The 22,368-nt window shown below is 44.7% G+C and overlaps 1 protein-coding gene across 1 annotated transcript; it reads left to right on the forward strand.

Moving 5' to 3' along the window:
• The first annotated feature begins 20,472 nt into the window (after window positions 1–20,472).
• Window positions 20,473–21,780, forward strand: LOC129326096 (claudin-8-like). Its single transcript, XM_054974220.1, has one exon. The coding sequence runs from the start codon at window positions 20,514–20,516 to the stop codon at window positions 21,189–21,191; it is 678 nt and encodes a 225-aa protein (XP_054830195.1). The 5' UTR covers window positions 20,473–20,513; the 3' UTR covers window positions 21,192–21,780.
• Window positions 21,781–22,368: the final 588 nt, after the last annotated feature.

Consider the following 22,368-nt stretch of genomic DNA (forward strand, 5'->3'; position numbering starts at 1 on the left):
CAAAGACAAAGACAAAGACAAAGACAAAGACAAAGACAAAGACAAAGACAAAGACAAAGACAAAGACAAAGACAAAGACAAAGACAAAGACAAAGACAAAGACAAAGACAAAGACAAAGACAAAGACAAAGACAAAGACAAAGACAAAGACAAAGACAAAGACAAAGACAAAGACAAAGACAAAGACAAAGACAAAGACAAAGACAAAGACAAAGACAAAGACAAAGACAAAGACAAAGACAAAGACAAAGACAAAGACAAAGACAAAGACAAAGACAAAGACAAAGACAAAGACAAAGACAAAGACAAAGACAAAGACAAAGACAAAGACAAAGACAAAGACAAAGACAAAGACAAAGACAAAGACAAAGACAAAGACAAAGACAAAGACAAAGACAAAGACAAAGACAAAGACAAAGACAAAGACAAAGACAAAGACAAAGACAAAGACAAAGACAAAGACAAAGACAAAGACAAAGACAAAGACAAAGACAAAGACAAAGACAAAGACAAAGACAAAGACAAAGACAAAGACAAAGACAAAGACAAAGACAAAGACAAAGACAAAGACAAAGACAAAGACAAAGACAGCCGGGCCCCCGGGGGTCGCGGCTGCGCCGCTCCCCCCGACGCCCCCCGCCCCGCCTCCGGCGGGCCGGGGGCCCCCGGGGGTCGCGGCTGCGCCGCTCCCCCCGACGCCCCCCGCCCCGCCTCCGGCGGGCCGGGGGCCCCCGGGGGTCGCGGCTGCGCCGCTCCCCCCGACGCCCCCCGCCCCGCCTCCGGCGGGCCGGGGGCCCCCGGGGGTCGCGGCTGCGCCGCTCCCCCCGACGCCCCCCGCCCCGCCTCCGGCGGGCCGGGGGCCCCCGGGGGTCGCGGCTGCGCCGCTCCCCCCGACGCCCCCCGCCCCGCCTCCGGCGGGCCGGGGGCCCCCGGGGGTCGCGGCTGCGCCGCTCCCCCCGACGCCCCCCGCCCCGCCTCCGGCGGGCCGGGGGCCCCCGGGGGTCGCGGCTGCGCCGCTCCCCCCGACGCCCCCCGCCCCGCCTCCGGCGGGCCGGGGGCCCCCGGGGGTCGCGGCTGCGCCGCTCCCCCCGACGCCCCCCGCCCCGCCTCCGGCGGGCCGGGGGCCCCCGGGGGTCGCGGCTGCGCCGCTCCCCCCGACGCCCCCCGCCCCGCCTCCGGCGGGCCGGGGGCCCCCGGGGGTCGCGGCTGCGCCGCTCCCCCCGACGCCCCCCGCCCCGCCTCCGGCGGGCCGGGGGCCCCCGGGGGTCGCGGCTGCGCCGCTCCCCCCGACGCCCCCCGCCCCGCCTCCGGCGGGCCGGGGGCCCCCGGGGGTCGCGGCTGGAATGCACTTTAAAGAAGTTTCCTAACTGCAGCACTCAAAGAGCTGGAATGGAAGGAGTTGGAATGAGAGCTTGATTGATGGACAGCTCCCCTATCTCTCTGATTGGCCAGTCAGAACCAGCCTTCAGGATGACAGTTGGTTGCTGAGAGGATTTTGAGGAGAGTGAGAGCCAAGCTATAAGTGACACCTGACATGAGTTGGACACGCGTCAGTTTCCCTTAAGTTTTGATGGGAAGTGTAGGCATCCTGGTCTTGCAGCTTGGCTCTCAAGTCCATTTAATTGAAGTTTGCAGAGTGGCAGTCTATGGGAGGGAGAACATGCGGTCGGGAGGGGAGTGCAGGCATCGGGCTCTCACCGAGCACCCTCCTTCCCCACCACTATGTGTGTGTGTGGGTTTTCAGTGCCCCTTTTCTACCTCCCACCAAACCAGGGCTACATTGCCAGTGCTGCTGATGGTGGGGGGAGAGCGCTTCCCCACCAGGGCAGTGCATCAGCCAGCAGAAGGGTTTGCTCCTTGCTCTCCTCTCCCTCCCCTCACTGTGGCTTTGGGATCAGCTCGGCCTGGCCAAACAGGCATGCCTGGCCGAGCAGGCATGCCTGGCTGCTTCAGGCTGCTCTGTGGTGGACAGGGTGGGCTGGAGTGTCACTGCGTGCCCCTCCCCTCCCTTCCCTGGCCCAGCCCCCGCAGAGCAATGTGGCCAGAGTATTGCTGCCTCTTCTCCCCTGCTCATCCTGCCTCCACCTGAAGCCGTGTTGCGTGAGCCGTGTGTGTGCCTGGGCTGCTCCAGGGTGGTGGGCCGGAGTGTCGCTGGCTCTTCCCCCACACTTGCCCAGCCCATGCCAGACAATGCAGCTTCAGGCCACAGCCCGGCCTGGCTGCTGCGTGCACTGACCACACCCAGCTTGCATGACGTGGCTTTGGGCAAAGGCCAGGCAAGCGGGGGGGGGAGAGGCAGCAACACTCCGGCGCACCACTGCACCTCCCCAGAGCAGCCCAGGTGAGAGGGGGGAGCAAGGGGTGAATGCTCCTGCCGGCTGATGCACTGCCCTGGCGGGGAAGGGGGAGCACTCCCCCTGCCATCAGCAGCACTGAGAATGGTTTGGCAGGGGGCAGGAGAGTGGCCCTGAAAATCCCACACACACCCAGTGGAGGGGAAGCGGGGCGCCTGGTGAGAGCCTGATGCCTGCACTCCCCTCCTGACCGCTCGTTCTCCCTCCCATAGACTGCCGCTCTGCAAACTTCAATTAAATGGGCTTAAGGAGAGCCAAGCTCCAAGACCAGGATGCCTAATCTTCCCTTCAAAATTTGAGGGAAACTGACGTGTCCAACTTGTGTCAGGCGCCACTTGTAGCTTGGCTCTGAGTGTGCGAGTCTGACAGAGAAATTACTATAAGAAGATTATTAATAATGATAGCAACTTATACATATGAATGGTGTAAGAAAGAAAGATAATATACACATACACCAAAATTATAGGTACACATTCTCCATCATAAACCAGTTAATCAAATTTGTACTATAAGGGTTGATAAAGTTTTTATAAAATTGTTAAACTATAAATTGTTGACTTATTAATTGTCTTGAGTCTAAAGAGATAAGGGGGAATAGAAATATGTCAAATCAAATTAGAATAAATATTAAACATTCATTTGTGGTAAAGAGTGCCCTCAAGTCATAGCTGACTTGTGGCGATCCCTGGTAGGGTTTTCAGAGCAAGACACTAACAGAAATGGTTTGCTATTGCCTGCCTCTGCAAACCTGGTCTTCATCGGAGGTCTCCCATTCAATTACTAAGCAAGGCTGACGCTGCTTAATTTCTGAGATCTGACAAGATCAGTCTCACCTGGACAATCCAGGTCAGGACAAACACTCATTTACAACTATTCAAAAAGCAAGTGTTTTTTTTAAATGTGTTGCATGCTATAGAAACTTGTTTGTTAGAACGCCCAGTGATAAATCTAGGAATAATTTGGAAGCTAGGTAAATAATTAACCATGTGTGCGTGTGTGAGTGCGTATGTGATTATTCTTGCCTGTTCCTGTCTGCTCATCACTGTTTCTGCTGCTGATTCCAGCTCAGGATGGAAAACCAAGCACCAAGCACCTGAGTGCCTGAGACAGATGAACTTGTGCTGTGCCCCATCTTATGTACCAATTCTGGATGGTTGCATTCTCCCAGATGGAGAATGAGGAATGGCAGTAGTGGTAGCTAATGGACCAATGAAGCAAGTAAGTGGGGACAAGCAAGATGGCATATCAGAACATTACTATAAAAGAGGAGCTGACAGTCTTCACACTACTGTGAGCTGTCTTTCTATATTACAGCCATCTGCCTGGAATTCTTGAACATAGTCTGTGACAACTCATTTCACATGGACCATATTTTAAACTAACACTCTACAGCTTAAATGTTTCTATATCTTATGATTCATATAGTTACTTAGAATTCCATTTGCCATACCTAATGTGTCCCACATTGTTATGCACGTAGCATGAAGGAACAAGTTTATCATTCCTCAGGATTCCTGGAATAAATATTGATTCTGAATGTTCACAAACAGTTTAAAGTATTTAATTTGACAAAGCTGATGCATTGTACAGCCATAGACTGACACACGGTCATGCTAACTGATGGAAGCTCTAATTCATAGAAGTTAACTTGTAATACACGTACAAGGGCCATACTCTGTTTATGTAAGTGCCAAAGTCCATGTGACTAGTAAACACTCGAGCAAATCCCACTTTAATTAAGAATGAGTGCAAAGGTTAAGCCTGAGTACTTGCAGCTAATTCAAATGGGCATTTCCATTATAACATCAACATGTTCATGATGAAGTACTTGCAGAAAGGATTTAAATTAGGAGTTGAAGGCTACTGTTGTTGAAAATCCCTAATTTAATCTTAAGCAATGTGTCCCCTGAAAATATAAAGATCATACTGTCAAACTAATGTTAGAACCTTCAGTATTTTGTATTTCTGTTCTAGATCAATTGTTTTCAAAGTGTTCTTTAAATTACAAGATCAGAAATGGCAAATAAGCTTTGATGAAAGATAGCCTGATCTTCCCTTTTAGCCTGAGGGCTGCTCCAGTGGTGTAGCATGGGGGGAGGGCAAGAGGGGTAGTTGGACCAAGGAAAGCCTGCGTTGCGTCCTTGGGAGGCTGCCCATGGTGCCATGGCTGCCTGCCACACTGATGGGGTGACTGGCATGCTGGGTGCTGAGCTGGCCATACTGCAGCCAAGGAGCATGCCGAGCTGGTGGCGGTGCTGCAGGCAGCTGCTGCGGAAGGCTGCCTGGTAAAGGGCATGAAGGCAAGCCATGGTAACATGGAAGCGTTACCAGGGGGTGGCCACGGCCTGCACAATGACATCGCTTCCCAGAAGTGACATCATTGCTCAGTCCCGGGAGTGCATGCACGCAAAGCATGCATGTGTATGGTGTCAGGGGCACCATCTCTTGCCGGGAGTTGCCCTGGGTGCTGCCAAGCCACACTGTGCCACTGAGCTGCGCTGGTTGGTAGAGGGTATCTCACATTGTGTCCCAAGATCCTTTGCAGCAAAAAGAAGTTCCTAATCACTGATCTAGACAAAAGTGATCCTGAAATTGTTTCATAGCACTTACATGGATACCCAGAGATCTGTTTCTTTTATTGTAAACAAAAATATTGAATAATCACACAAAATCTGTGCTACAACATTTTATTTCAGTCTCTAAAATGTGTACTGATTTCCAGCAGAAAAAATAGGGAAAATGGAATGTCATAATTGTTGTTCATTATTGTACTTTGCTCAATGAATGTTCTAGCTGTTGATTGTATTATATTTTCACTTGCACAATGTAATCCATCTTGGGTATCAGTTAGAATGGTGGAACAGTAATAGTAATAGTAATTTTATATATTCTGTATAATGATAGAAGTGCAGAAGCCTTCCTGACAACCATTCCTGAGAATTATTACTCAACCAAAATGTTAACCAACGAAAGACATTTTTATGTAAGGTTTTTAAGGAAAACAGATATTGAAGGAGATAGAATCATTTCCCCAGCATGAGAAACAGTGGGATTCTGGATATGGCTACTTTATACAAAAACAGAATCTAGCAAGAAAATAGATGAAAACCACTTCACTTTGTCTTTCTCCATTTAATCCTTTCTCCTTGTAAATTGTTTTGGTTATATTTGTTTAGTTTAAAACAGCATGGTACTTATTTTTTAAAAGCAGGAAATTAAAATATGCTATCAGTTGGTATCTATACTTTTATTTACATAATCAATACTTTCACCTTTTTAAAAAGTTATATTTTTATATTTTTAATTTGTATTATGACCTGTTTTGTGCCCCAGTTATGGTTTTTGTTGAGGGGATTAGATGGAGGCTAATTGGCCCTGAGGAAAGCACTGTGTACTTTCATTTAAAATAACCAAGACACGTTATCAAATGTTTTCTCTGCATCCAAAAACATGAATGCTATTTTTTATCCTTTTCTCTTTGAATATTCAATTACATTCAGCAGATATCTAATATTGTCTTTCATATATCTCTTTGGAACAAAACCTGTTTGATCTTCATGGATTAAATCTGGGAAACATTTTCTTAATCTCTCAGCCATTATTGTTGTGAAAATTTTATATTCCACATTTACTAATGAAATTGATCTATATGATTATGTTAATACTGGATCATTCCCCTCCTTTAATAAAGCTATCATAAAATTGTTAAAACATCCAATCCCAAGATAAAATATCTCAATAAAATATATATAGCATAAAACAGGTAGTAAAGGTGGATAAAATTCTCTCAACAAAAACCTTGTGAGAGTTGGTTAGGCTGAGAGACTGTGACAGACCCAAGGTCGGTGCAACTGTTGTGATCATAATAAGTTAATGCTTTAAAGAGTTACCTGTTCAGGGAGTATGGATGAGTGCCTTTCCTCTTATATATTAAGGCATGTTTTAAAGATTTCTGATTTTATGTTTTTATGTTTTTAATTTGTATTATGACCTGATTTGGGGCCCAGTTATGGTTGAAAAGTGGTAAAAATCTTAAATTAAAATAAAATTGTTATTGTTAAGCTTTCCTCATGGAACAATTCAGTTTTAACAAAATAATGGAATCCAAATGCATGACCATATAGTGGTGCAACTGCAGATGCTTTATAAGGAAATGTACACAATATCTGCCTGAAAAACTGGTATGCCAAGATGAAGCCAGTATTTATCAGTTACTTCATTACATAAGCACTACACATTCTTCTGCTTGTCTTAATGGGCATCTAAATTGCTCAAAGGATTTAACTTTGTCGTGACATTGCAACTCAGACACTGAACTTTTTTTTTTGTAAAAAACAATGTGTGTGTGTGTGTGTGTGTGTAGGACACAAAGAAACTTATGAGGAAACACCTTCACTGGCTCCCTGCCCCACCACAAATTCTCCATCCCTCCTAATTTGTAAACAATTCATTAAGTTTTTGGAAAGGGAGACATAGATTTTTTCTTTGAATTGTTCCCAGATATGGCAGCAGGGTGAGAGATCCAGCAAATAATCTTCTAATCTAAGCCCATACTTTTATCTACATGAGCTGGCCAAACAACTCTGAGAGCCTCTCTTTGTGCTTTCCTTCTTGGTTTTCTGCAATGCTTGTAATCATCAGAGAAAATAAGTCTGAACTCACTCCTTCCCCTTGGCTAGCTGATGTGAGATGAGGTGTGAGCATGGAGCAGAAGGTGATTTCCAAGAAGCCCAGTCCCTAGATTGGCAGGAGAATTGCTGTCTACTTCAGGCTTGCCTCCCTCACTGTCATTGCCAGCTAGCTGAATTGCTCTAAAGAAAAGCAGGATTAAGATGGGTAGCTATGTTAGTCTGTCTGTAGCAGTAGAAAAGAGCAAGAGTCCAGTAGCACCTATAAGACTAACAACATTTGAGGTAGGGTATGAGCTTTCGTGAATCACAGCTCACTTCTTCAGATACACCTAGAATGTCCTTTAATCTTGGAGAGTGGAGTAATTGCAGAAGCCAAATGATAATAGTAGCCGTGATTGAATGTGGTGGGGTATGCAGAGGGGTAGTAGGTATGGAGAAATCAGCATTGGTAATGAGACAGGAAGTCTATGTCACGATTCAGCCCAGGTGGAAGCATTGTTTTGAGCTTAATTATCAGTTGCAATTCAGCAGTCTCTCTTTCTAATCTCCCTTTGAAATTCCTCTGCAGGATAACTGCTACTTTTAGGTCAGCAACTGTATGTCCTGGAAGGTTAAAATATGCCCCCACTGGTTTTTAAATATTTTGATTTCTGATGTCAGTCTTATGCCCATTAATTCTTTGTCGAAGAGACTGGCCAGTTTGTCCAGAGTAGGCATGGAAGGCATGACTCGTGATGGCATAAATCACATTGGAGGATGAGCAAGAGTATGGTCCTGTAATGGTATGACTGATGTTGTTGGGTCCACTGATGGTGTTGGTTGGAACTATATGAGAGCAAAGTTGGCATCTTGGTTTGTTGCAGGCCTTGGAAAAACCAGACAGTTTCTCTCACTTCTTTCTTTATCTAGCTGCTTCCTGAAGTGTTTTTGTAGTATCATTGGTAGAGATGGGCATGAAATGAACCATGGAACAAAATTCCGTGTGGAAGGACTGGTTCGTTTGCACTGAAACACACGTTCCATGGGAACACATGTTTACGGAACAAACTAATTTTTCCAGCAGTTCTGTGGCCGGTTCGGTGTTTCACAGACCCCACGCCAGTTTCAGCCCATTAGTTGAACCCAGCCCAGGGTCTGTGAAATTGACAGCCCCTGCACAGGAGAAAGAGGCTGTCAGTTTCACAGACCCTGGGCTGGTTCATCCAACAGACGCAGGGTCTGTGAAACTGACAGCCCCTTTCTCCTGCCACTCTGGCAGCAGGAGAAAGAGGCTGTCATTTCACAAACCCCGCGCTGGAACTGGCATGGGGGCTGTGAAACTGACAGCCCCTTTCTTCTGCTGCCAGAGCGGCAGGAGAAAGGGGCTGTCAGTTTCACAGACCCTGTGCTGGTTCCAGTGCTGGGTCTGTGAAATGTCAGCCTCACGAACCATGAACTGGGAAAAGGTCAGAAATTCATGGGTCGTGGAATGCTATGAACCACAAATCACATGGTTCGTTGTTGGTTTTTTTTATTCGTGCCCATGTCTAATCATTGGTAATGGTTATGGTGGTTGCTAAGCAACTCTCAAAATGGCAGTCATGATCTTGTAATGTTAGGTCTTGAGATCTGCTCTGTTTCTGTTGAGATATTGCTTCTCTTGTTCTAAAACCTTTGATTTTTTACTTTATTTTAAGCCAAACTAAAGTACATCTATATAAAAATACAGAAAGATTGGCTATACCTCAGGAAGGAGGGATCACTGAGGGAATGCCAGGCAAACCAAGGCAGTAGCTTTAAAACATACTTGTTTCTAAATGTTGGTTACTGTGTAGATCTTTTGGAGCAGAGCAAATTAAACAAAACTGACAAAGGTTGAACTTTTAAGCAACTTGTGTTTTGTCCTGATGTATTTTCTCCTTTCAGGGTGCGTGTCTGTGCATTTGTCACTGCAATTGGGACAAGCTGACCATGTTAAATGAAAGCCATCTTGCATGAAACTTACTTTGGGATTTATTTGAAGGAAAATGCTGTTAAATTGTAGAACTACATTATTACCAGGCCATATGGGCAACAAGCTTGAGAGAAAGGAGCTTAGCAGGAATACAATCTTTCAGATCCTTCCTGCCTGACCTAATGCATAATCCACACTCTTTTCTATCCTAAACACAGAGAAAGAAATCAAAATGTCATATTACAAATGCTAGTAGAAATATAGAACTATTATTTGCATTTAATGCTGATTGAAAAGACTGAATCAAATCTTACACACATTTCTTAAACTTTTGGTCACTGGTATTCAAAATGATCCTGTAAAAATGAAAGAAGGGCTGATAGAGAGGAAGCATTGTATGCATTGAAGCCTATCAAGACCGTGGATGGATCCAGTTTGTTTCCTCCATCTGAGATTGCACTTTTTATCTGGCTGCTCTGTTAATGCTGCCATTACAAAGAAGGGGCTGTCCTACTTGACAAAGTTTTATCTGGCTTCCAATTTAGCTCTTGATCTAAGATTCACCATCACCACCCCCCTCCCTGGCACAAATGCAGGAAGTGAAACACAGGGTTCCCTAAATCTTTCTTCCCTGCAGAGAGTTTCCTAATGGAAATGTAGAAATGCATAGGGATATCTGATTAATTTGGGGGTTTGTGAGACAGTGATACCAGCATGCATGTTAAGCACATGCTCCTCACTTTAGTGTCCAGCATTAACTATACAGAAGGAAGTCATGTTCAATTGCAACCCTGAACAACCCTGCTTTGTCAGACGAATGGTTCATCTAGTCACTATCCTCTTTATCACAGTGCCTAACTAACTGCCCCAGAAGACCTAGGTAGGGTAGGCTTGTATGGCAGAGAAACAGAGCTTTATTTTGTGGGTTTTCAATGAACAAAATTTGCTTTTATGTTTAGGCTACACACAAGCATCCTTTTGATTTCAAGAAGGAATTTTTTCTAGTTCAGACCTGATGATTTCCCCTATGGCACAATTTATTTGAGCAATCTATTTTTGCGTGTTTGTATCAACATTGCACAGTGCACAGTTCAAAACTAGACAAGAATTAAAATCTAAAAAGCTGTCTGAGATTCAATGCACAGGGGAAAAACAGGACACAGAATTAGAATAAGCTGACCAGACTTCACCACTTGTTTCCTTAAAGTCAGACTGCTGATAAATTGGGATTAAGCCAGAGAATACAGCTGTCCCTGGCCACTAAGGCAACAGGCCCCATGCACATGCAACAGCCGGAGACAGAACTCTTGTCATGGTTATGCAGAGCTTTACACCCTTTCTGCATATAATTTTTATGTATTTCAAAGAGCCACAAAGCCCTGGCCATTTTGATCTACAACCGAAATGTCTTTAAATGTTACAGAAGTACAGTGAAATGTGCTGTGAAAAAACAGCTGTTAACAGAACTCCTGTGTTGTTTAAAAGTCATTTCAGTTTTGCTAGCATCTTTTTGATGAAGCTGTTCTTTTCATCTTTTTATCTAAAGATTCAATAAATTTGGCTGTGAGGAACTTTTTCTTTTCTCTCCTAATAGAACAGATTACAATCTGAGGTGGTTAACTCATCCATTCCCTAATGGTGTTACACACATTGCTCCAAGGAAGGCCTACCTGTTCTTCTAGATGTTTGAGTCTGTGGCACTGCTCTAAGACTGTACATGCTTGGGGCAGAAAGGGAATGGTACATGCCATTCAGATAATGGCTTTTTCATATACAAAAAGAAGTTGAGAACAGCTTGTAGAAGTATTTCTGGGGCACTGCTAATGCTGTATTTTCAAATGTTTTAGGAGAAATTATATGTGGTTGATATAATATATATCTCCCTCACAGTTATGATAAATTGAAGAAAGAAAAACACTTGGCATGGAAAAAATTAATGAAGTGACTGGTTTGCTACCTTTATTAATTTTCGAATTTCAGAACTGATCATTACTTTGAACTGCTTAAGTGCTTTGTTTTCATTTCCCTGAAGGACAAGTCAAAGGGCCTCTTTCAGTCATTGTCCCCTTCTGCCCTGAAGAAAACCTTTCTTGGTTGAAATATTCTGATGCAAGGTAGTTTATTTTAAAGGGATCAGTGGATTTTCTAAAGTATTACACTGCTTTGAAAGTTAACTGATTGAAAACCATTTTAGAAGTTTTTTTTTTAAAGCTTTGGGGCCATCCAAAGGCCTTTTATTGAGAGCAGTTTCTGAGAACCAAATAGGCATCAGAGTTTGAAGGGAGGCAATTATCAGCTCAGAGCAAGTGAATGTCATATTATGGTCTGGACCAGACAGAACTTACTCATATCATTAGAAACATTTTGCATTACCCATTTCTGCATAGTGAATAAAAAGGCCATTTTTTGCTTCCTTGCATTAACAGCATTCACATATGCATACAAATATGATGAAAAATGCAAAAGAATGCTTCTAATGCCATGTGAATAGGCTTTTCGTAGATAAAGACTTTTTAAATTACGAAAACAAAAATTGTGGAATACCTTTTATTAGGACCACCCAAATGATCACTAAACCCTGGCCAATATGTTAATCCTAGCAACTTTTACCTTGGATTGAAAAGTGCAGTGATGATGGAACAGTATTTGTTTCTGCAAGGGCGATTTTTGCAAATTCCTGCCTTCTGCTGCTGACCAATTCTCTCCCCTAGCTGCTTTTTGGGCCTGGAAGTTCATTGACCCACAGAAGCACAATTTAGGAGGGCACAGGGGACTGCAGTAGAAGGTGGGGAGGGTCTTATCTTCTCCAAACCTCACTCTGCTTACACAGGTTACAATCCAGGTCTTTAAAAAAAATCTTCAGATCCACATAGCTAGATATAATCTTTTTCTATTACAGTTATATTTGGTGTTTTCAAAAATCAGAGAGAAACAGTGTCCAATACATCATTTTCTATATAAGAGAATGAAAGAAACTCTAATGTTTAACAGATAACACTGGGGAATGAAATGATCAAACTAAAATCAAGTTGTATGGCTCTATGTCTGTTATTTCTCTTCATTCTTGGGGGGAAAGACTTTGTCAGAGAATATCTAACGAGGGAGAGGAAGAGGCTAAGGAAGAGTTGTGCCTCCTGCTTTCACATTATAAACATGGACAGATAGTGTGTGTGTGTGTGGGGGGGAACCTAATTTGAACTAATATTTTTATAAATGACCTAAGAGTAACCTTCAGAGCTAAAAAAAAAAAGTTATTTATATCCCCTTTTATTTTCTTACACCCATGAATAAGAAAATCTATCTGTTCTTAGAAAAGTATGCATGAGGTTTTAATACCGTTCAAGCTGCAAGGTGAACAGTGAATTGATGCAGCAATGGGGACAACAGCAAATGGTTGTAAAGGTAGGCTTCTTAGCCCAATCTGCCTGCAGTTCCATTTCAGCCAAGAAGATAAATAAGAAACAATTTAAAATGATAATTTCCAATCTCCTGTTTCTTCGCACTTTGAAACTGTAATGCTACTTTTATGAATGAGGAATAATTTAGCTACCAAGGAAAGGGGGGCCCCAAAGGGAGGGGGTAGTCAGCCTTGAGACCTACCTCTACGATGTGGCAGCCGCCCTCTCGCCACTCTAACCCCACTGGTCCAAGGAAAAGAGCCCCCCGAAGGGAGAGGGTGGCCGCCATCAATATCCACTTCCACTATGTGGTGGCCGCCCTCTTCCCACCCTAACCTTACCTGGTCCAAGGAAAGAGGGCCCCCAAAGGGAGGGGGTGGCCACCATCGATACCAACCTCCACGATGTGGTGGCCACCCTCTCCCCACCCTAACCCCAAGTGGTCCAAGGAAAGGGGGCCCTCAAAGGGAGGGGGTGGTCACTGTCGAGACCCACCTCTATGATGTGGTGGCCGCCCTCTCCCGGCCCTAACCCCACTGGTCCAATGAAAGGGGACCCCAAAAGGGAGGGGTGGCTGCCATTGATACCCACTTCCATGACATGGTGGCCACCCTCTCCCCACCCTAACCTCACGTGGTCCAAGGAAAGGGGGCCCCCCAAGGAAGCAGGTGGCCACCATCGATACGATGTGGGGGGCCACCCCTTTAAAATAAAAATTATCATTTAGTGGTCTCCAGGCTCCTGACCTGCATAGGGAAGGGACCTTTTGAATGGGGAACCCAAGTCTCCTTCCCCAAGCATGGGGAACGGTGCTCCGAATGGGAGAGCACAAGTCTCCCTCTCCCAGGCTTGTGGAAAACTCCTTCCGAATAGATGAGCACAAGTTTCCTTCGAGGCTCCCATCCTCCAAGGCTACCATCAGTATTGGGGAGCCCAAGTCTGCTTCCTTCCCAACACCATGTCTACTGCCTTCCCCAACACAAGCGTTTCATTCCCTCGCAGACACCAGGGCCGATTCCAGACGGCCCTCCCCATTGTGAAACATCGCGTGTCGTCGCGCAGAAAATGCGAAATATCAACGTTGTGCAAAACTCGCGAGAGAAAATGCGATATTTCGCGTTTTCTGCGCAACGAGACAAGTCCCTGTGGTTGGGCACCTTCATAGACATCCCGCTCTGTCCCCTCTCGTTGCCCAGCATTGGTACACTCAAGAACTGCTTCTCTTTTTTGGTAACATCTCATATGCCTCTGTTTCGCTGCTTCTTTTCCACTGTCTTCTACTTTTCATCATGACAGCACCACCCTTCTCTTTTCTCATGGCTACCCCATAGCTGAGGTGTTTTTTGGTGGTGACCACCTTTCCTCTAAGTCGCGTTCCCTAGGGGGAGGGAAGACCCCCCTGCAAAGGGGCTTAGAGTCACCCTCCCTGAAGTTGGGAAGGGCTTTCCTTCCCAACAGCCCCAAGAGGGGACTTGGATACCCCTTTTGTTAGCTGAACTTTTTCTTGCTGACACTGGAGAAACTTCTCCATTTTATCCTCACAAGAACCCTTTAAAGTGGGCCACTGTGGTGGAGCCTTCTGCTCCACCAGATGGTTGGGGGCCCTAAAATAACTGAACTTGGAGTGGAGGGAAACCAGATCGTCAATCCCCAAGGTCCAGTGACAAGTAGGACAGCGGCCCAGGTCAGAGCCCTGCCCCTAACCCAAGCAAGCAGACACACTGAGGTGGAATTCATTGGCCACTGCCCAAAGCGGCTCCCTCTGAATAGGGTAGCATAAGTCTCCTTCCCCCAAGGTGTGGAAGACATCATTTCCCTCCCTCCCGTGCCTTCTATTCCAGCAAGGGGCCTTTGAATTGCTACATGATCTCCTGTTGTGGAGTTGACTTTTACTCAAGTTGTTGATGCAGCCCCATGTAGGTGGGTTTTGTGGGCAGCCACCTTTCCTGGACAGGAGCACAAGTCTCTGTCCTTCCACCAAGGGTGGGTAAGGGTGAGTCAGAATAGGGGAGGGGAAGTTGTTGTTTGTCTAAGTCTTTGAAAAAGTGATAATTGAAGAGGGTTACATGAAAACCTTTGGGGTTTACTAAAGCAAAAATATGTGGGGAAAACAAGGTCTACTGCATGAAAATGGTTCATGAACTGGTTCGCGAACCAGGCCAGTCAGTTTAAAAGTTTGTGGTCCATGGTCCGTGAAAGTCCATGGACCACAAACCAGCGATCCATGGCCAACTCCTGGTCCATGCCCATCTCTACAGATGAGTCTAAAGGAACAGATAAACTATAATCTTTTTTCTGGGCTAGTGTCTTGTGATTCTGTGCCACATGTTGGAGAGCAGCAGTGAGGGATTACATCATTTGCTAGACAAAGACATTAATCTCTTGTAATAGACTGATTTGGAGGCAAGTCTAATGGCTTTTTCCATTGGAAATGCTGGACAAAGTTAGTGATGATGGTAGTTATGACTTGCCCTTTGTGACCATTTGATAGTTTCACAATTTCATCCTGAACAGTTATATCCTCCTAAGACCATTGATTTAGAAGGATGTAACTATGTTTAAAATGCCACTGACAATTATGCAGTTGTTTCACAGCAAAAGGATTACATGAACTTGATGACCACTAGTAGAAGACCACCATGTAGAAGATTATGCATAGGATCCCTTTGAATCTCCTTTAGGTGTCATTGTAGTGTCAATCCCATTGCTGTTTTCATGAGCTAAGAACTTTCTTAGGATCCTAAATTTAATCTGAAGTGATTACAGTACTGTTTTCTAATAATGTTATTTGTTTTACATGGAAATTCCAGAACTGTTGGCATCTTCGTCCTACCTATTAATGGACTCTGTGAGTTCAAAAGTTAGTACATATTTGCCAAGAGAACTTGGTTCAATGACCTCTTATTTGCTGTATATTTTTGTCCATCCCGTTGCAGTAAACAGATGGCAGTTCAACCTCATAAAAGCACTATTGCCTGTGGCTGGAAAGGTCAATTAAGTCATCAGTTCCAACTCCTTCCCAATACAAGATTGCTCCCTAATGCACGTTTTTCAATATTTTGTCAACTCTGGTTTTTGAAAGCTGCTAAGAGGACTGATCCTTAGGCCTGCCCCACCAGTGGCTGAATGCTCAGGATGTGGGTGAGGGAAAAGCTATTGTCAGGGCCTAACTTTAAAAAAGTGATACGCTGCAATGAGGCATCTTCTAAATGAGTACAAAGTGTTGCTTTTTCATCCATTCTCTGCCAAATATGGTTTTTCATGAGTTGAAAATCAGGTAAAGTGTTTTTGAGAAAAAACGTTTACTTCTGGAAAGTAGAAACAAATGCACAAACAATAACTTGTTAAAATAATAGCTTCCAAAGTGAAAGAAATGCTGAACAGCTAACTTAATGTTACTAATTTTATCTTATAATAGCAAAGATATTTTGAATGCTTTACAGATCTGGGACATTTCTAAAGGTGCTGATGATGAAAATGCTGACCTTGCCAGCATCACCTTAAGCAGAGTAGAATACTCCATTGGAAATCATGACCAGCCATCAGAATAAGTAGCCTCAAGTATATTCTAGTACTGAAGCAGGAAATGCCATAAATGTTGCTCAGATCAATGAATGCAATAAGGGCATAGTTGTAGGTACATGGGGAAAAAGTGTATTTAGATACCAAGAGGATAAAACTTGATAAAAAGTATGATTTTTTTTTTTAAGATGAGAATCATGGTAATCCACAAATCTATATTTATTAAAGTAGGAACCTTTATTGACATAAGACCACAACACCAGGGGTATGGAGTGGACTGAAATGTTTCTAGATACATGAATACATTTTGAATACACTGCTGGTGACAATCAGATAAATAAAGCAAAAAAAAATCCTGGTAAGAGTGCTAATCAATAAAACTGTTCACAAGCAAGTTTCACGCTCAGTTAGAGCAGGGATGGTTTTGACAGCCAGCAGATATTGGGGTGGGGAGCAGTAACAGTCACATTTATAAATGCAGTTAATCATCTGCATCAAACACTAAAGAAAAATGTATACTTCCTCCTTCTTCTCCAATGGGGTAAAATTGAAGGAACATTTCCAAAGCTGATAGGTGGGGAGAGGGGGTCAGTACTCCTCCCCTTTTGATGACCCAGTTGGTAGATAGAGTAATGTAAGAAAACTTTATTCTGCTAACATTACTGAGAGTATACAATCTGAATGTGTTGTATGATTAAAAAAACACTGTTCTGTGAGAGCCAAATTAAATTGTCTTTAGTTACATTCATTTCCTTGATTGCTATGCTTACTTAGGTTTCACGTTTTTTTGTTTTCTTGACTGCCTGGGGAGTGCCAAACAAAAAATGCATTCATGCACATTGCACACATTGCTTTTTCCGCCAAAGGAGTTAATTGGTATAATGCTAAAGGCTCAGTTTCTGATGGGCATCATGTTGGGAACCCCTGGATTAGACACTAGTTGGGATTTGCAGAATTTTTATGGGTTAGGTTGCTTGTTATTATTATTTATTGGAAATCACCCTCAGGGACCAAATGTTGGAGGGGGAGGCACCCAAACCAGCATTGCCAGGTCCCCTGGAGCCAAACTGGGGTAGGGGAGTGGGAAGCTGATACTTACCCCATTCCAGCAGAAAATGACATAATTTGCAGTGTAACATAGAAGCAATGGGTTGTGCTGGAGACTAATTCTCAAAAAATTGCCCCTCTTTTCTTCTGCATTATGATAGAAATGTCATTTTATAGCACAACAGGTGAGCACATGTGCATGCCTCAGGCCTGCCTCTGCCCTTTTCAGGTGCCTTTCCCCCCAGCCAGTCAGATGAGTGAGGGAGGGGGCCCAGGCCAGGGCTGGCGCCAGAGTTTCTGGCGCCTGTGGCCACGAGCGTACGTGCTGTGCACGCACACACCTCTGACTGTGTGATGACGTCACGTCATCACGCAGCACAAGATGGATGGGGCAGTGCTCAGAAGCTTCTCCGTGCTCCGCACGCTGCCCCAGCAGCTGCTCGCAGCTTCTGCGCCCAGCTGGGGCGTGTGGGGGTGGAGGAGCATGCAGCACAGCTGGCACTGCCCCATGCCACTGGCGCTGCCACATGCCCCAGCTGGGCGCAGAAGCCCCAAGCCGCTGCTGGGGTGGTGCACGGAGGCTGCTCCGCGCGCCACCCCAGCAGCGGCTCGCGGCTTCTGCGCCCGGCCAGGGCATGTGGGAGTGAAGGAGCGCACAAGCCAGCCCCATGCCGCCGCCGCTGCCACACACCCCGGCTGGGCACAGAAGCCGCGAGCCCCAGCAGCAGCTCGCAGCTTCTGCGACCGGCTGGGGTGTGTGGGGGCAGAGGAGCGTGCAGCGGAGCTGCCATGGCTGGCTGCAGCTGCTGCTGCAGCCAGCCAGCCAGCTCCGTGCCACCGCTGCCATGCACCCCAGCTGGGCGCAGAAGTCGCGAGCCGCTGCTGGGGCGGCACACGGAGGCTGCGCCCGGCTGGGGCATGTGGCGGCAGCGGCAGCACGGGGCTGGCTGGCTGCAGCAGTAGCTGCAGCCCAGTCATGCCAGCTTCGCTGTGTGCGCCTCCACCCCCGACACGTCCTCCGGCGCCCCTCCAGTGCCCTCGCGCCTGAGGCCACCGCCTACCTGGCCTCCATGGGCGCGCCGGCCCTGGCCCAGGTTGGTGCAGCCTGGGGCTGGGAGATCCCTTGCTACAGCAGAGGATCTGGCAAGCCTGACCCAAAGTAGCCACTCTTAGTTAAACACTACACTGGGATTGTTAATCCTTTAGCACTGGCCATCAGCATATGAACATTTACTCTGTGTGGCGTAGTGTGTGGGTGTGGGTGAATGGATAGGATGTGTTGCAAAGCAAAGCACATCTGAGTCTGCAGAGCGCTTGGAGCCAGGGTAGGATTTTCTCAATGCTGGCAAACCCAATGGGGCAGCCTTTTAGGGAATCTGCACACCTATGCCTTTTAATTTATATAAGTAAACAAATTATAATAAAAGCTCTAGGGATTGTTTTTATACATCACAAAGAAGTAATTAACTGAGAAGAAATAGTGCTGCATTATTGATTTTACAAAGCTCTTAAACGTCCTTTATAATTCCCCAATTAAGAATGTGCCTGCAGGAGGCAATCTTTATTTACGCATTTTCATCTTACATATGGGAGATTTAGAAAAGAGTAAATGGAAGAAATATTAGAGGAGAAATTATGAGATAACAATTATTGTTTTTAGTTACGAAGTTGAAATCAGCACACATCCTATTACAACATTTGTCCAGTTATACATTTATTGATTTGATAATGAGATTAATAGGATTCTATGGATCATCCAGAATAGGGCCTACTTCCTATGCGTTTTCCTCAAAGGATTCCTCCTTCTCCAAAAATTGTTTTTCCTATTTTCCTCAGATAGACTGAGTGGTAAGTGACCAGAAATGAAAGCTGACATGGTCCAATATCACCCCCATGTTCAGTGAATATTGAATATTAGTGAGAGCTAAATTGCTTCTTCATGAAGAGCTACACATTTTGAGAGATTGCGGCAAACCACAGAATTACTTCTGTGGGATCAGCAAGTTCCCTGAATCAGGAATTCTCTGGTCTATGCAGTTAACATACCAGCTTGAATTATGTGCTGTTTCATCCACCAAACATTGACCATTAGGGATTCCACTTTAAACTTCATGGCACTTGACATATGAGTAGTAGAAAACTGTGAATGTCACAGAACATGCTCTGTTTGGTTGTTCCCAGGTGGACTGGCCCTTTAATTTACTGGGAAAATTCTAGGAGGACTGCTGTCCTGGAAGTGTCCAGGAGCCAGCTCTGCTGAGCCAAGTGGCCTTTGTGCTGCATCTTAGGGGCTACTCACCCTGGATCCGGACTGTGGCATTGTTGACAATGAGTGCAGGATGGCACACAGGTAAACCTCATAACACAAATACAGGGTGCTGGAGCAAAGCTTGCCAAACCAGCCATTATGGAAACTTATTCGTTCATTTTTACAGAATTGCACCTTTCTGACCAATCAGAGTCACTCAACTTAAAAAAGAACATTATTAAACTCATAAACAGAGATGAGCACAAACCTAAATATGAACCAAAATTAAGCACGAACCAGGCCGGTTCGTGGTTTGCGAACCAGTGGTTCGTCAGATCCCATTTCTTATGAACCGCCATGAACTTTAGATTGCTTCATTTGGTTCGTTTTTTGGTTCGTCACTGTAGACAGCCTGGTGCCAATCAATCAGTTTCCTTGGCAACGGGATGGATTTCCTTCAGACCTTCTGCTGACCCGGAAGTGAACTTCTGCTGGCCTGGAAGTGGCCTTCTGCTGACCCGGAAGTGATGATTTTCTGACCTGGATGTGCCGTTTTCATGAACCAAACGAACTGGTTCGCGAACCAGAAACCACATGGTTCGGGTTTTTTCCGGTTCGTGCCCATCTCTACTCATAAAACCAATTTAAAACCAAGGAGGTATATAAGGGCATTTGGTTTTCTTCATAGCTCAACTTGCCTATGACACATACTATATCATATTCACAGGAGCATTTAAAACTTCTTACAACAATTATGTACCTTAAATTCCAATACCATTTTTAAAAACCGAGTTTTCAAAGTAAAAATGCCTAAGCCTAGGACAGAGACCATAGCTACACTTTCTTACTGGTTCTTGTTGGCTTTCTCGTAGTCTCTTCTGAGAATTATTTTGAGGGAAATTTTTATGTAGAGATTATGTGTTGCCTTCCATATTAAAGTCAACTTATTCCTATTTCAGAATGTTTATAAAATTTCACTGTAAACAAAAAAGAGAAGAAAATTTAAGTGTGTGTAATTTCCCTGAGAGCATATGCTTGTGTCTGAAAAGCATTTTTTTTGGCTGTCGTTATTGCACTCCCACCCAGTCCTGGTTAACCTTTCATTGACTTTGAAAGTTGCTATACCTGATATGCAACTTTATTTTTTCCAAGCAATGGGGGCAGTGGAATGTTTAAAACAATAAAAGCACAGCCCAGAGCTAGCCAGTGTACAGAGATTTAAACTGGTTGGAGTCCATAGGGCTTTTGTAAGCAACCCCGCCAGCACAAGCTTTTAAAGAAAGCAGCTAAGTTCAGTCTGCAAAAGAAAAAAAATCCTCCTTGTACTTGCAGAGCACGTAGCTGGAGCTCCATTCTGGACTGATTCCCTGGAACAAAGACATGGCTGCTGCTGCTCTGCAGATCACTGGACTGATCCTTGGAGGCATTGGTGTGGTTGGGACTTTTGCCATTACTGGCATGCCACAGTGGCGTGTAACCGCTTTCATTGAAAACAACATTGTGGTTTTTGAAACTATCTGGGAAGGTCTCTGGATGGACTGCATAAGGCAAGCAGACATCAGGATGCAATGCAAAGTCTATGACTCCCTCTTGGCACTGTCTCCTGACCTGCAGGCTTCCCGAGGCCTGATGTGTGCGGCTTCAGCCCTGGCATTCCTTGCATTTGCAATAGCCGTTCTTGGCATGAAATGTACACAGTGTACAGGAAACGATGACCGAATAAAGGGCTACATTTTGCTAGCAGGTGGCATTGTTTTCATCGTCGCTGGTCTCATTGTGTTCATCCCAGTGTCCTGGGTTGCCCATAACATCATTCGAGACTTCTACAATCCGGTTGTTACAGTAGCTCAGAAGCGAGAGCTTGGGGAGGCTCTTTACATTGGTTGGACATCTGCCTTTTGTCTTGTCGCTGGAGGAGCCATTCTTTGTTGCTTCTGTCGTTGTAATGAAAAAAGTGGAACATACCGATACTCAGTGCCTTCGCAACCAACAGCTTACCGCAGCCATCATGTGCAAAGAAGATCTGACAGTGCATATTCTAAAAGTCAGTATGTTTAGCTGTTTCTTCATCTACTGGTCTCTCTAAGAACAGGATGCTTTCATCTCAAACTTGAAATCTAACAAAGTCAGAAAATACTTGCTAGTACATCATGCTGGCTAGAATGAAATCCATGGAATTATCTTTGAATTCTAAGACAAGCTTTTTAGTACAAAATGAAGTCTTTGTATGTTTTAGCACAAGATGAGAAAATCTAGCTGGATCCTGTTTGGCATTCTGAATGTTTTAAAAGTAGTATTGAATAAGATATATATTATGATTATAATGATTTTTAAATAGCTTTGGAGGGAGGAGGAGGAGGCTTTAGCAAAAAATTGTAAAATTACTGAAATCCATTATATTGTAAAATACTGCTTTAATATATAAAATGTATCATAGAATTTGAGTGGGGGAAGAGTAAAGGGGAAAAGCTGTGTGAGGAGAAGCCTAATCTAAATCTTGATTATATTAACCTATGCCATAATTTTAATGGAAGTATTGTTTACATGTGTACAGAAGGCTGATATTCTCAAGAGCTTTTTTTCGTTCAGTGTATTTTTCAAAGACTCAAAGCAGGGCTTTTTTTCAGCTGGAACGCGGTGAAATGGAGTTCCGGAACCTCTTGAAAATGGTCACATGGCTGGTAGCCCCGCCCCCAATCTCCAGACACTGCTGGCGCGGAGGGCAATCTAAACTCCCCTCTGTCTGGAGATCAGGGGGCAAGGCCACCAGCCATGTGACCATTTTCGCCAAGGGTGATTTAAACTTTTAAAAGCTCCCCACTTGTTCCAGATGACCCAAAGTGACGTCATTGGCCCTGGAAGCATGCGTGCACTTTGCGCGCACACATGTGGTACCAAGGGCACCACCTCCCGCCAAGAGTTGCCCCCTGTAGCTGGCAACCCACTGAGTTCCATCACCTCTTTTCCCAGAAAAAAAAGCCCTGACTCAAAGTATACATAGACCATTTTCTTTCTAAATTTTTTCATCCAAAAGTATTACCTCTTCAGTGAAGTGCTAACTGTGTCAAGGAGGTTCTGTGGAGTGGCAGCACAGACATCTTCTAAATAAATAAATAGATGAATAAAATTTAGTAGCAATAAAGTAGAATGTTGATTCTCGATGCTCACGCTAAGCTGTTACTTTCCTAGAACACTTTGTTGTTATATTTTGTGATCAAATAATTCTAACACATTT

The sequence above is a fragment of the Eublepharis macularius genome, chromosome 3 (assembly GCF_028583425.1).
Source record: "Eublepharis macularius isolate TG4126 chromosome 3, MPM_Emac_v1.0, whole genome shotgun sequence".
Classification (NCBI taxonomy): domain Eukaryota; kingdom Metazoa; phylum Chordata; class Lepidosauria; order Squamata; family Eublepharidae; genus Eublepharis; species Eublepharis macularius.

Coding starts and splice junctions, on each gene's coding strand:
- LOC129326096 (XM_054974220.1), top strand. CDS start 20,514: ATGGCTGCTGCTGCTCTGCAGATCACTGGACTGATCCTTGGAGGCATT.